This window comes from Mucor mucedo (genome assembly GCF_025094135.1).
Source record: "Mucor mucedo strain NRRL 3635 chromosome Unknown EV154scaffold_15, whole genome shotgun sequence".
NCBI classification, from domain to species: domain Eukaryota; kingdom Fungi; phylum Mucoromycota; class Mucoromycetes; order Mucorales; family Mucoraceae; genus Mucor; species Mucor mucedo.
Genome location: NW_026252299.1, coordinates 35,797 through 49,157, shown reverse-complemented (window position 1 = coordinate 49,157; position 13,361 = coordinate 35,797). Strand labels below are relative to the sequence as shown.

Here is a 13,361-nt window from a genome sequence, read left to right as displayed (position 1 = left end):
TTATATAGTTACCACATCTTCGCAGAATGTTCGCTTTACAGTCGATGTTCGTCCAAATGCGGCTGCTACGACTTAGAAGCTAGGGTAAAAAGTATCACCCCAACACGAGGCAAGGAGCATTAGTACTGATGATTCTCATGTTGTGAATTGTGGGTAGGCAGCAGGGGTTTAACTGAAATCAAGTTCTTTTGTCACTTTAGAATTTATTTTTATTTTTAGGTCGGGATATGCTTCCACCTTCAAACCAACTTTTTTTTAGTTGGCATCTAAGAGAAGCACTTGTAATTCACTTTTATTATCTAGTTAACACAAAAATAAAGCTATCTTGTTGAATTTTACCACTTCAGGTAAATATCTGGCCGATGTATGTCGCATGTCCCATTTTATAATAAGGGATGCATTATGTTTTATATAATTTTGGCACTATAATAAAACTTCTTGTTCCTATATAATCACTTTTTTTTTGAGCTGTTAGGGAACAAACTAATCTAACTCACTTTACTTTTATTGCTTTTGTAAGGCCTCTCTAATGTTAAACAGATAGTCGGTTTTTTTTAATGAATATGAGACCAGCGGCCGTTTGAAGCGTGCTACATTTGGGCTACATATGTGCTTAATTTCAAGAGAGGACCTTCGATTTTTGGTGATTTTTCGAACTTCTGCATTAATTAGTTGATCTTTACATTCGATACCAACAGTGACTTTAATATGCGTCATTTGAAGAATGATCGTGAAGTGAATTAATCTCCCATCTATTCCAACTATATTTGGCATGATAATTTTGACTTCCGCTATTTTTGCATGACTCTTAGTAAGGTACCTATTGTTAGCATCTTTAGAGTCACAAGAGAAGATTGCTTACATGAAAATTAGCCAGTTGTAAGGGTTTAATCACAATGAATATAAGTACCTATTACTGCAGCGTTGGGATATAGAACATATACATCTTTCTTATATACCGTGTGTTGCCCGCTATTTAAGATATGGCCTTTTTTTACAAAATATTCTATACGGTCTTTTTCAAAATTCCAATCTCCATCGGGACCTTTCACTATCCTCTTACTTGAAACTGGTAAGATTTTATCAAATGGTGCCTGTACCTCTAATCCAAGGGATTGTGTAGCAGTTGTTCTTAATATCGTACGCGGATTTAGGCCGTAACATACTGCACCGTAGGATATAGTTTCAACACATCCGGTAGGAAAGCTTACACGATACATACCTTTATACCTGTCTTTGATGCTTTGTTTCAAGTATGGGGATTGAGAAAAACCACCGACCATCAGAATTGCGTCAATTCGTCTGTCTAGTTTTTTAGCTTGGCTTAACTGATCATCGATAAGGTAAAAAATACGATCAACTACTGGGTCGAATATTTGCTCTTTCATAACTTGGTTCTTCATTTTCAGCGTTTTATTCGCATTAGTCATCCTATAGGTAGAATCGCTAGTATAATTTCTAATTCCCTTTCCAGGCAAATTAATATCGTAATAAGAGCCGTCTTGCAAATTAGGCATAAATTTAAGCTACATTTTTTAAAAATTAGTTAGGAAGAGCTATATCCACATAATAAAAGATCTGTTACCTTATAATTTTTCACAAAATCATTCATTACACCGTCAAGAAGGATATTTTCTTTGTCTATATCTACTCCAAAGCTCTTATAAAATTTGTGGAGATAATTTTTAAATCTCACGTCAAGAGAAGTTGAACCGCAGATATCACCAATACCGTCACCGATTTGACAGATTATTGGTTTTGTGGTAGGTGTACCGCCTTCTTCATTGTTAAGCTGTAAATTAAATGTGACCAGATCTACAGTTCCTTCACCAGCATCACATACAATAAAGTTCGTATCGTTCAATTCTTCATCTTCTTTTTTAAAGTTTTCGGTCATTCTCTTCATACAGAACAATGCTGCTGCCTCAGGTTCACTGATAATAAAAAGCTGGTCGATCTCATCTTTTTTAATAATTGTAGCCTTAATTGCAGCTTGCGCCATGGTATTGCGGGCTAATGAATTCCACATAGCAGGTACAGTAATCACGTATTTAATCTTGTGTTTTTTCAAAAGCCTTGCCCTGGTAAAATAACCAAATTTTTCCTCCATTTCTTTACTAACGATATACTCAATAACATGATTTTTGAAAAGCTTGAGATAATCAGCTATAATTTTGACCACATCCGTTACGTTTTTTGGGGTTCTGTCATCAACAAAACCTCCTTGTCCTTTCAGTTCTTCCAGATTATCAGTGCGATCATAAAAATTCTCCAAAGATTTTGGACATAAAAACAATTTGAAATTTCCTAAAAGGTCGAGGTCTTTATGACGTTTGGATTCAAGTCTTGCTACTTCGCCCCAATATTGTGGATTCATGTTCATATCGTACATTAATAAGGTTGGGGTCTTTCCGAACGTATTTAAATTGCCTCCTGGCCTACAATTATCCATTAAAATTATGCTCGATTTTCGAAATTCTTGCACTTAACATTACCACCCCGTTTTTATGGTCTTGATTTCTTTGGTATCCACAGGTATTCCACTCTTATCCTTAAGTTGAACATAAGAGCACCCAGAAAAAATTGTACCAAAATCTAAAAGCAAAAAAGAAACTATTAAATAAAACTAGGTTATGCCTAGGAATGTTTTAGCCTTTACGAACCAATTCCAACAATAAAGTCATAGGCATCATTTTCATTGTTATTATCAGTAGGTTCCTCTATCGTTGTTTCTCGCAAGGGCCCTTTTTTATCAGAAAATAGGGGCTGGTGTTCATCATTAAAAAAGAAGGAGATTTGAGATTTGTAGGTGCTTATTTTTGAAGAGACAGCGCCCGAGGAAACTCCTTTAGCATGATAATATAATTTCAACCTACCCTTCTCTCTGGCTATAAGATTTTCAACAAAGTATTCACCAATACTACCATTTGCAGAGAGAAACATCTTGTGTTGACCATGAGTTTTATTTGCTTTTGCTACCAATTCATGTATGCCCTCGATAAATGGGTTCAAGACAATTCTATTTAAATCTGCATATGTAAATTCAATAAGATTTCCATCAACATTCTTTTGTAAGATAGCAGTCCTTGTTGGAGTATTCATATTAAACCTATACTTAAAAGAAAAAAATGAAAATAAAAAAAAAGTGGTTGAGATAAAGAAAAATAAATAAAGACATGTATCTACCTTAATTTTGTCGGAAAAAGTCTGGATAAGTTGATCAATGAGTGAAGTATCTAATTTTAACGCTGTCATATTTTCTATCAAATATTCTTTGAACTTGATGTCTAGATTTAGAAAGCCTTGTGTGATATCGTCAGAAATTCCCGTAATAGTACTCAGCGATTCAGTGGAAGCGGCATGAATTCTTGCAATTCCAATAGAGATGTCGCTTATGTCTAAAACAAAATAATACTGATCGTTTTCAATTCCGGTCTCGTTTCTGTCAAGGGAAAGTTGGTAATGAGCTATAGCAACAGCTTGGATGACAAATGAAAGCCGGTGCTCAGCTTCAGACTCCTCGATAATTCCTGCCTCAATAAAGCAGTCTTTCATAAATTCTTGTCGATCGGTTGGACAAACGAGGCAATAACATATAGTTTTAATATCTTCTTCAATAAACTCTTCGTTAGCAAATTCTTGAAAGTACTCATTTTTAATAAGTTTGTCGTGAACCTGTAATCTTTTGAGGGCAAGTTGAACAAAATCTTTCAAATAATCAGTAATAACTTTTCTGACGGTTAAACCATCCATCAGTTGGCCAAGCTTTTCATCTGAAGCATCGATGTCAAGAAGATATTGACTGATGTTATCTACGTAAACACCTACATCATTGGCATCGTCGCGTTGCATACCACATTTTGGGGTATCGTTCCCATCCTTCGAGTACAGAATTGAAGAAAAAAATGTTTCAGAAGGTTCTTTCGAATCGTCCCTATCCTAAGCTGTTAGTAACTTTGATAAACACAAAATTGTTTGAGAAAGTCGCGTACCAGGATAAAACGGTAATGATATTAAATGGATCATTTACATGAGCTATCGAGACCCCTGAAGTGGTGGCTCCCAAATCTGTTGTATAAAATGTCATAAGATTTGTCTGAGCAGCTGAAATATTACTACGAACCTATTCCGACGATGTATTCTATCTGATTTAAATGAGCCATGCTTTTTAAAGGAAGAAAAAGTTGGGGAAAAGTAGAAAAATGATATCGGAAAGCCTATCCTCGTGTCATCCAGTCAAAAGTCACTCTTTGGTGTCACACATAACTGTGTGTTACCGCAACCCAAATAGTAGATAAAGTCAAATAAATGAGATAGTAGTATGAGCAAATTCAGTTGTTATTGATGTCCGGATGAAATTTACCATAATAGATTTTTTTCCCTCGGTCACACATTTCTATAAATCTTTAATTTTGTTTAAATCGGACAGTGTTCCATGGGCCATAGTATTCTTTAATCGGATTACATTTAGGAGACTGTTGATTTTCAAAGTCGTATTATAGATTATAAGGCTAATACACTCCCCTTAAAATATTGCTTGATTTGTGTTTTACACCCTAACTTGGGCAAGTAGCATAAGTTCTAAGAAGTCTTATCACATTATAGCCAGTTCTTTCTTAAAACAGAAATTTACGTCCGTTTGACGCTTATGTGGTGTTTAAGTAAAACAATCCCAAAAGACAAATAAGACAAAATATGAGAATAACTGAACACCGTTGATAAAGTTTTATTTTGATGGAAAGTTATCTTAAAATAATATTTTAATATTGAAGGAATAGGATATAAGAACATAGTATAATAAGTATACTAATTTATTATAGTGTATTCTTGCAATATTTTAGTTGAATGGATATTTTAGTGTAAAGTAGATAATACAAGTGTATCTGATACTATATCACGATTATGATTAATTAACAAGTGTGTCAAATCATTACAGATTGCCACACCAGGGCTACACTTGAGATTTATTTTAAGAGACGACCTTTGATTATTGGTGATCTTTTGAACTTCTGTGTTAATTAGTTGATCTTGGCATTCAATCGTAACACTGGCTCCAATATGCTCTATTTGAAGATTAACTGTGAAGTAAATTAATCTTCCATCTATCCCAATAATATACGGCATGATAATTTTTGCTTCCGCTATTTTAACATGACTTTTAGTAAGGTACCTATTGTTAGCATCTTCTTTAGAGTCACAAGAGAAGATTGCTTACATAAACATTAGCCGGTTGTGAGGGTTTACTTACAATGAGTTTAAGTACCTATTACTGCAGCGTTGGGGTATAAAACAAATACACCTTTTTTATACAATCCTGATCGCTCATATTCTAATTCTTGACCCATTGTTACGAAATAATCCAAACGACCTGTTTTAAAAAGCCTGCCTCTGTCGGGACCTTCGGTTTTCCTTTCTTCTAAACTCGTCGAACTGTCAATAAAAGTTGCCTGTATCTCTAATCCAAGGGATTGTCTGGTAACTTTTTTTGATATTATATGAGGATATGAATCATAAGATATCGATCTGTGAGAAATAGCCGTAACACCTTCGAGAGGTACCCTAACATGGCAGATACCCTTATACTGGTTTCTGATACATTGTTGCAAGTATGTAGATTGGGAAAAGCCCCCGACCATCAAAATTGAGTCAATTCGTCTGTCTACTTTTTTTGCTTGGTTTAACTGGTAATCGATAAGGCAAATAATACGATCAACTACAGGATCAAATATTTGCTCTTTCATATCTTGGCCCTTCATTCTCAGCGTCGTATTTCCATTAGCCATCATATAGGTATAAGTGCCGGTAAAATTTCTTATTCCCTTTCCGGGCAATTTGATATCGTAATAAGAGTCGCCTTGCAAATCAGGCATAAAGTCAAGCTACATTATTAAAAATTTAGTTAAAAAGAGCTATATATTCACATAATAGAATATCTGTTACCTTAATTTTTTTTACAAAATCCTGCACAACACTGTCAAGTACATTATCGTCTACTTTATATCCAAGGGCTTCATAAAAGTTATACATATAATATTTAAATCTTAAGTCAAGACAAGAGGAACCGCAAGTATCACCCACACCGTCACCAATTTGAGAAATCATCGGTTTTGTGCCTTCTTGTCCGTTAAGCTGTAAATTAACTGTAACCAAATCTACAGTTCTTTTACCAGCATCACATACAATAAAGTTCGTATCGGTCATTTCTTCTTCCTCTTTTTTAAGTTTTTCAGTGCATCTCTTCTCACAGAACATTAATGCCGCCTCGGGTTCACTAATTATGAGAAGCTGGTTGGCCTCATCTTTTTTGATTATTGCGGCTTCAATCGCAGCTTGCGTCATGATATCGCGGGCTGATGAATTCCAAATAGCACGTACAGTAATTACATATCGTATCTTGTGTTTTTTCAAATAATTTACCCTTTTAGAAAAACTATATGGGATAATTTCTTTGGTGACGATGTGCTCGATAATATGCCTTTTAAAACGCTTGAGATAATCAGCAATAGCTCTGACCGCATCAACTTTGTTTTCTAAGGCTCCGTCATCATTAATTCCTCCTTGTTCTTTCAGTTCGTCCGGATCATTAGCGCGACCATGAGAATTCTTCGAAGATTCCGGATATAAAAACAATTTGAAATTTCCCAAAAGGTTCAGATCTTTATAACACTTGTCTTGAAGTTTTGCTTCTTCACCCCAATATTTTAGTCTCATATTCTTATCGTACATCAACAAGGTTGGGGCATTTCCGAATTTATTCAGATTGCCTCCTGGCCTATAATCATTAATTAGAGACTATGTTGTTAAAGTATAAAAAAACTATTTCATTTAATATTACCAACTCCCTTTAAAGGTCTTGATTTCTTTTATATCCACAGGTTTAATGTCCTTGCCGTTAAGTTCGACATAAGAGTACCCAGAGAAAGCGGTACTAAAATCTGTAAGCAATAAAGAAACAAAAAACAAAAAAAAGATAAATTATGGCTAGGTTTTTTTTTTCTTTTTTATCTTTACAAACCAATTCCAACAACAAAGTCGTAACCCGCACTTCCATTGTTACCATCAGTGAATTTCTCGGACACTGCTTCTGGTAAGAACAAGTCTTTATCAGAAAATAGGGACCGGTGTTGACCATTAAGAGAGAAGGGCGTTTGAGATTTGTAGTTATTTAATATCGAAGAGACAGCGCCCGAGGAAACCATTTCAAGTGAATCTTCAACAATAAAATCATAAAACTTCCACTTACCCTTATCTCTTTCTAAAAGATTTTTAACAAAGTATGCATCAGAACCATAATTTCTAAAGAGAAAAATCTTGCAGTGACCATGAGTTTCGAAAGCTTTTGAGACAAATTCGGCTATGCTCTCGATAAATGGTTTTAAGACAATTCTGTTTAAATCTTTATACGTAAATTCAATAAGATTGCCATCAACATCCTCTTGTGAGATAGCAGTCTCTGTCGGGGTATCCATATTAAATTTGTACTGGTAAAAAAAATGTGGTTGAGATAACGAAAAATATATAAAGACATGTATTTACCTTCATTTTTTCGGAAAGAATATGGACAAATTGATTGATGAGTGAAGTATCTAAATGTAAGTCTGTCATATTTTTGATCAGATACTCTTTAAACTTGATTTCTATATTTATTGAGCTTAGTGTAATATCGTCAGAAATTACTGTAACAGTACTAAGGGATTCGGTGGAAGCCGCATGAATTTTTGCTATTCCAACAGAGATACCGCTTACATCTAAAACGAAGTAATCTTGGCCGCTTTCAATTTTAGTCTCGTTTCTGTCACGGGAAAGTTGGTAATGAGCTATAGCGACAGCTTGGGTGACAAATGAAAGCCGGTGCTCAGCCTCAGACTCCTCAATAATTCCTGCCTCGATAAAGCAATCTTTCATAAATTGTTGTCGATTGGTTGGACAAACGAGGCAATAACAAGCAGTTTTTATGCCTTCATCAATAAACTCTTCGTTGGCAAATTCCTGAAAGTTCTCATCTTTAATAAGTCTGTCATGAACCTGTAACCTTTTGAGAGCAAGTTGAGCAAAATATTTCAAATAATCAGTAACAACTTTTCTGACGGTTAAACCCTCCATCAGTTGACCAAGTTTTTCATCTGAAGCATCGATGTCAAGAAGATATTGACTGATGTTATCTAAGTAAACACCCATATCATCGACATCGTCGTGTTGCATACCACATTTTGGGGAATTGTTCCCATCCTTCGAGTACAGAATTGAAGAAAAAAATGTTTTAGAAGGTTCTTTCGAATCGTCCCTATCTTAAGCTGTTAGTGACTTTGATAAACAGAAAAAGTTTCTTTGGAAAATGGCGTACCAGGATAAAACGGTAATAATATCGAATGGATCATTTACATGAGCTATCGAGACCCCTGAAGTGGTGGCTCCTAAATCTGTTGTATAAAATGTTATAAGATTTGTCTGAACAGCTGAAATATTACTACGAACCTATTCCTACGATGTATTCTATCTGCTTTAAATTAGCCATTTTTTTTTAGGAAACAAAAATGGGAAGACATAAAAAAGTAATAAAAGCCTATTATTATATTATCTCGTCCTTCAGTCGGAAGTTGCTCCACGGTGTCGCACATAGCTATGTGTTACCAATAAATAGCCCAAATAATAGATGAAGCCAAATGGATATCTCTGGGCAAATTTTCGTAGGTGTGAACCCCAGGTTTTAGTTTATACAATGTCAATCGATGGTTCAGTCTCCTCATGCACAGACACCCAGATAAGTATGTAGATCAAAAGTCTTTTACCGCTAAAAAAATGAGGACGTATGTAACAAGTTTTTTGTTTTTGGTTGTTTCAAATTATGAATATTGCTAATAAATGATCTGGGTGATATTGTACCCCCAGCTCTTTGAAACTAGAATGACAGCAGTGATTGACTCGATGTCATAAATAAGGAATCGACTCGAACCGACAGATGCAGCACAAGGTTTGATAATCCGACAGAATGGAAACCCATGTTTGGTAACCTCATGCGCCGCAATCATAACAAAACGATTGTGGCTACACAATCTATTGTGTTCTTTTTTTCATGTCCGGAACTCATTAAAGTGACATGTATATCACCTGCAGCTATTTTAACTTTCAACAATGAAAAATTTTGGAGGGCCGAGATCAACCATCACATCAAAGGTTTCTCTTCGCCTGACAAAAAAAAAAAAAAACTATCATATTCACATTTGAAATATGGTAAGACATTGTTCCTTATATGGTCAACATTTTCTTACTTTCTTTGTTTAAACCTTCAGCCTCACTAAAAGCTTTCCGGTTGTAATGTTAGTTTATGCCATATATGTAAAGTTGGAACAAAAAAATTGATACATCTAGAGAAAAAATCTGTACTTGATATCAAATCATGCTTCATTCATTGATCTTTATAAAAACGCTTACCCATATGGTTTTTTTTTTGCGATATATCTCCATTATAGGGTTGCTCAAAAAGTGACCCACATCAATCGTAGTTTCAAAAAAAATTAAACCCGAATTTGGAAGTATGTTTTCAACTTGTACATCAAAATAAGGGATCATTTTTTTTTAATGCCGGTCTTCTTTCTTTCACCTTTTTTTTAATTCTCACTTTTTATACATTCAATGCAAGATTACAAAGAAACAGGTAAAAAATAAATAAAAGACACTAAAATCCAAAGGAAGAAAAGAGAAAAAAAAAATCATACCTTTTAGTCATAACAAGTTTTTTAAAAAAAAAGAAAACCATCTTTATTTTTGAATAGATACAGTTCAAGATTTATACAACGAAATTGAGCATTTGATTGATATTCCCTTTGAGGCGACATGTCAACCTACTCAAAACAAGGACTTTCACTATAAGCAGGAATCAGAAGAGCCTAGAAATGATTATACATTTGAAAGGCCAATCCTGATTGAAAGTGATAGCGATGATATCGAAGAAGAGTACGTATAGCATTTTTTTTTTTTTTATCTTCGCATAACTTTTTTTTCCTTCTGTAAAAATAATAATCATACTATAAAACAAAGTAGATTACCCACACCAGACCAATATTGTAATCAATGTGATAGACCCATAACATCCAGTCAATTACTGACTGTCGCCAATAACATCTGTCATGATTGCTCTTCCTCCATCACCACCACCACCAAAAAACCTAGATCTCGATCCGGCTCATTTACATTTACACAAATTGCTGATAAACTCAAGCAATCCTTTGGTCACTCTTCCTCCTCCTCCAACACACTTTTGGCTCCCGGTGTCAAACCCGTCGATCGTCGAAAAAGTATGCCAACCATGGATTCCTTATTCGACCAACAGCCACAACAATTGGAGCCACCCAGTCCCGTGCCTTCAAGACCTAGTAGTCGGGCCTCTTCCTTTATCGAAGATGTCAAACAATTTTTAGCTCCCTTGTCCAGAAAATCAAGCAGAAACTCAATGTACCAAGATTATCAGCAATCGTCCGATCCTGTCTTACAGAAAAAATCGAGTCATCACTCTTTACTAGACGCCATCAATATCTGTAAACCCGCAAAGGTGAAGCAGGCTCCCTCTTATGAACGAAGAATCATCCAAAGTGATGACACACCCAATTGGTCCAGAGAAGATGACGAGGTAATGGGTATACATCAAAATAATAGCTGGATGCAAGACGCTCATAGTATGGAAAACACAATTGTCCCTTTACGAAGAAAACAAATCAAAAAGATTGAATCGCGTCAAGAAAGAACGGATATCTACAGTAAGCATTACCTAATTCTGTACTTATTTTTGCTTTTTTTTTTTTTTTTTTAACAAAGACCGTCTTGTCTAGTCAATGCCTATATCGAATGCATGAAAGTCGAGACCAATCTTGTCCCATGGATTATAAAGCAAACCCAAAAGGGACCACCCGATGCCTGGTTTGGTAAAACACCTAAAAAAAAAAAAAAAAAAAAAAAAAAAGATATATTAAACGCATTATGGCACTTTAGGCTACACACCTCCAGTAAGAGAACCGAAAAAAATTATGGGTATTTTTAAACGTAAACCCAAAGAAAATAGCAACAATTTGAGAGCTCAGCAACAACAATTAGGCGATGACTTGTTGAACAGGTCTACACCGCTTTTGCAACACCGCTACAGTAACAGTAACTTATCCGCATCTCCCAGCTCCTTTGTCTACGCACTAGATGATCAACAAGTCACTTCACCCGTTACCATGGGTTACGAAGAAGATCAGGCGTATTTCGAGGACCAAAATTATACCCCTTCCCTTACCACAAGCTTATCACCTAATAGCAGCACTGCTGAGCATGTACCAAGGTCCTCCTCTGTTCAACCCGTTTCAATCTTAAAGAAGAAAACCTTTGATGAACTACCTCAAGATGAATACGATGACACATACTACAATGATGCACAAGCCGACTTTCAGACAAAGGAAGACTTTTATCAACAACCCGTGAAACCCAAGAAGGACCGAAAACAACGTATGTCTTCTGGGTACGATCAACAGCAAATGATGATGATGGCCATGATGGAGCAAGCACCAAGAAGTCATTCCCACTACCGTTCAGAGTTTGAGCATAATGGAAGAGATGATTATTATAATTATCCTCGTTCCAATGACACTGCCCCTTCATCACGTCGTCTAAACGAGGAACCAGCGTATTGTCATGATTCAATTGTCGTGAATAAAAGAAGGAGCAGTCGTCGTCCAACGTACGAAGAAGAAGAAGATTATTATCAACCAGCCCCAATAGATACGCGAAGATGGTCTAAACCAACAACCAATGCACGTTATGCAGATGAGGAGCATTATCTACCTCAAGTTGTTCCGGATGTCAAGAGAAGATCAAAACCAATTCATTCAGAGGAAGACTACTACCAGCATTCCCCTACTACCGATACCAGAAGAATACATAAACAAGAGGAAGAAGATTACTACTCGCCCATCAGCGACAGTTCCGAAGGCAAAAGAAGGTCAAGGCCAATACGTCAAGTGCATCATGAAGAAGAAGAGTACTTTCAATCGGCTCCAGTTGATACGAGGAGACGATCCCATATGTCTCCACAGGAAGAGGAGGAAGAATACTACGTACCTGCTACCAACGGAAGAAGGTCTAAACAAAGCCATAAGGACTATTACGGTCTAGGTGCCAAAATGACACCCTTTATGATGGAAGAATGGGAAATTGCTCTTGATGATTTATGTGATCTCTATCCTCGACTAGATCGTCATTACATTAATGATTTCTTGAGATCGGCTCAAGGTGATTTTGTTACTGCAAAGGAGATGATTATGGACATGATTATGGACATTCGGTAAAACCCATGGGTGCGTGTAACCTCTCTTACCATTTCCACACCAATTGGCATTAATAAGTCTTGGTCACATGGCGCCCTTAAATAAAACGCTTTAAAATAATTTTTTTTTTCTTTTCTTTCTGCTTTTTTTTTTCTTTTACATAAAAAAATGTCCCAAGAAGTTTTACTATCGATACATAACCATGTGGCAACACTGACTCTCAATCGCCCTCATAAAGGAAACGCACTTACCTCCACCATGAACGAACTGTTATTATCGTATTTAGACCAACTTTTAAAGGACATCGAAGTTCGAGTGGTCGTACTCACAGGCGCTGGTAAATACTTCTGTACCGGTATGGATTTATCAGTGGCAGCGTCTGGAGGAGATGATCTAGATGCGTCGTTTGCCAAAGGTCTTTTAGTATTCGAAACGCTATTCCGTTTTCCTAAACCAGTGATTGCACGTATCAATGGTCCCTGTCTTGGAGGTGGCGTGGGATTAGTCTTCACAACCGATATACGTGTAGCCCACCAAGACGTGTATTTTGCTCTCACCGAAGTCAAACGCGGTATCATTCCAGCCATTATCTCTCAGTACATCGTGCCTGAATTGGGTTCGCACAAGACAAAAGAGTACATGTTGACGGGTCGAAGAGTCAACACGCAGGAAGCTGTCCCCTTTCTCAGTAGCGTAGCAAGTACATCCGAACAGTTGGAGGAACAGGTTAAGATGTACAGCGATATGTTGCTAGAATCCGCACCGGGTGCTATGGCGGATATTAAACAGCTTGTTGAGACCATCAGTAGTGGTGCTGAGACCCAAAGAGGCGTCAGAATACAGGAGGACGTTAAAAAGGCCTATCTCAACATGATGCAATCGGAAGAAGCTGCCTATGGTATCATGTCCTTTATGACAAAAAAGAAACCGGATTGGTCGAATTTTGCAAGAGACAATGCTCATTCAAAATTATGATTTTTTATGTACCCAAAAAAAAAAAAAAAAAAAAGTCATGCTTGGGCCTGGAAGAGGAGGGGGGAAAACAATCTCCAAACAGTCACT

The 13,361-nt window shown here is 36.3% G+C and overlaps 4 protein-coding genes across 4 annotated transcripts; 2 read left to right on the top strand and 2 right to left on the bottom strand.

The window, feature by feature from the left end:
- Positions 1-504: 504 nt before the first annotated feature.
- On the bottom strand, positions 505-4,087 carry EV154DRAFT_577412 (uncharacterized protein; the record flags this gene model as incomplete). The annotated part of the gene is made up of 7 exons (XM_051606524.1): positions 505-761; positions 911-1,526; positions 1,586-2,438; positions 2,496-2,595; positions 2,664-3,114; positions 3,187-3,934; positions 3,993-4,087. 7 exons carry the CDS (start codon positions 4,085-4,087, stop codon positions 505-507), a joined length of 3,120 nt encoding a protein of 1,039 aa, XP_051461081.1.
- Positions 4,088-4,801: 714 nt separating this feature from the next.
- EV154DRAFT_437721 (uncharacterized protein) lies at positions 4,802-7,469 on the bottom strand (the record flags this gene model as incomplete). The annotated part of the gene is made up of 5 exons (XM_051596861.1): positions 4,802-5,210; positions 5,264-5,879; positions 5,941-6,772; positions 6,836-6,935; positions 7,016-7,469. 5 exons carry the CDS (start codon positions 7,467-7,469, stop codon positions 4,855-4,857), a joined length of 2,358 nt encoding a protein of 785 aa, XP_051461080.1. The 3' UTR covers positions 4,802-4,854.
- A 2,120-nt stretch (positions 7,470-9,589) lies between these two features.
- Positions 9,590-12,320, top strand: EV154DRAFT_458892 (uncharacterized protein; the record flags this gene model as incomplete). Its single annotated transcript, XM_051597462.1, has 7 exons — positions 9,590-9,655; positions 9,774-9,954; positions 10,042-10,754; positions 10,827-10,919; positions 10,987-11,142; positions 11,230-11,547; positions 11,929-12,320. The coding sequence occupies exons 1-7, from the start codon at positions 9,634-9,636 to the stop codon at positions 12,318-12,320; spliced, it is 1,875 nt and encodes a 624-aa protein (XP_051461079.1). The 5' UTR covers positions 9,590-9,633.
- Positions 12,321-12,656: 336 nt separating this feature from the next.
- On the top strand, positions 12,657-13,274 carry EV154DRAFT_536460 (ClpP/crotonase-like domain-containing protein; the record flags this gene model as incomplete). Its single annotated transcript, XM_051604139.1, has 1 exon — positions 12,657-13,274. One exon carries the CDS (start codon positions 12,657-12,659, stop codon positions 13,272-13,274), a length of 618 nt encoding a protein of 205 aa, XP_051461078.1.
- Between the last annotated feature and the right edge of the window lie 87 nt (positions 13,275-13,361).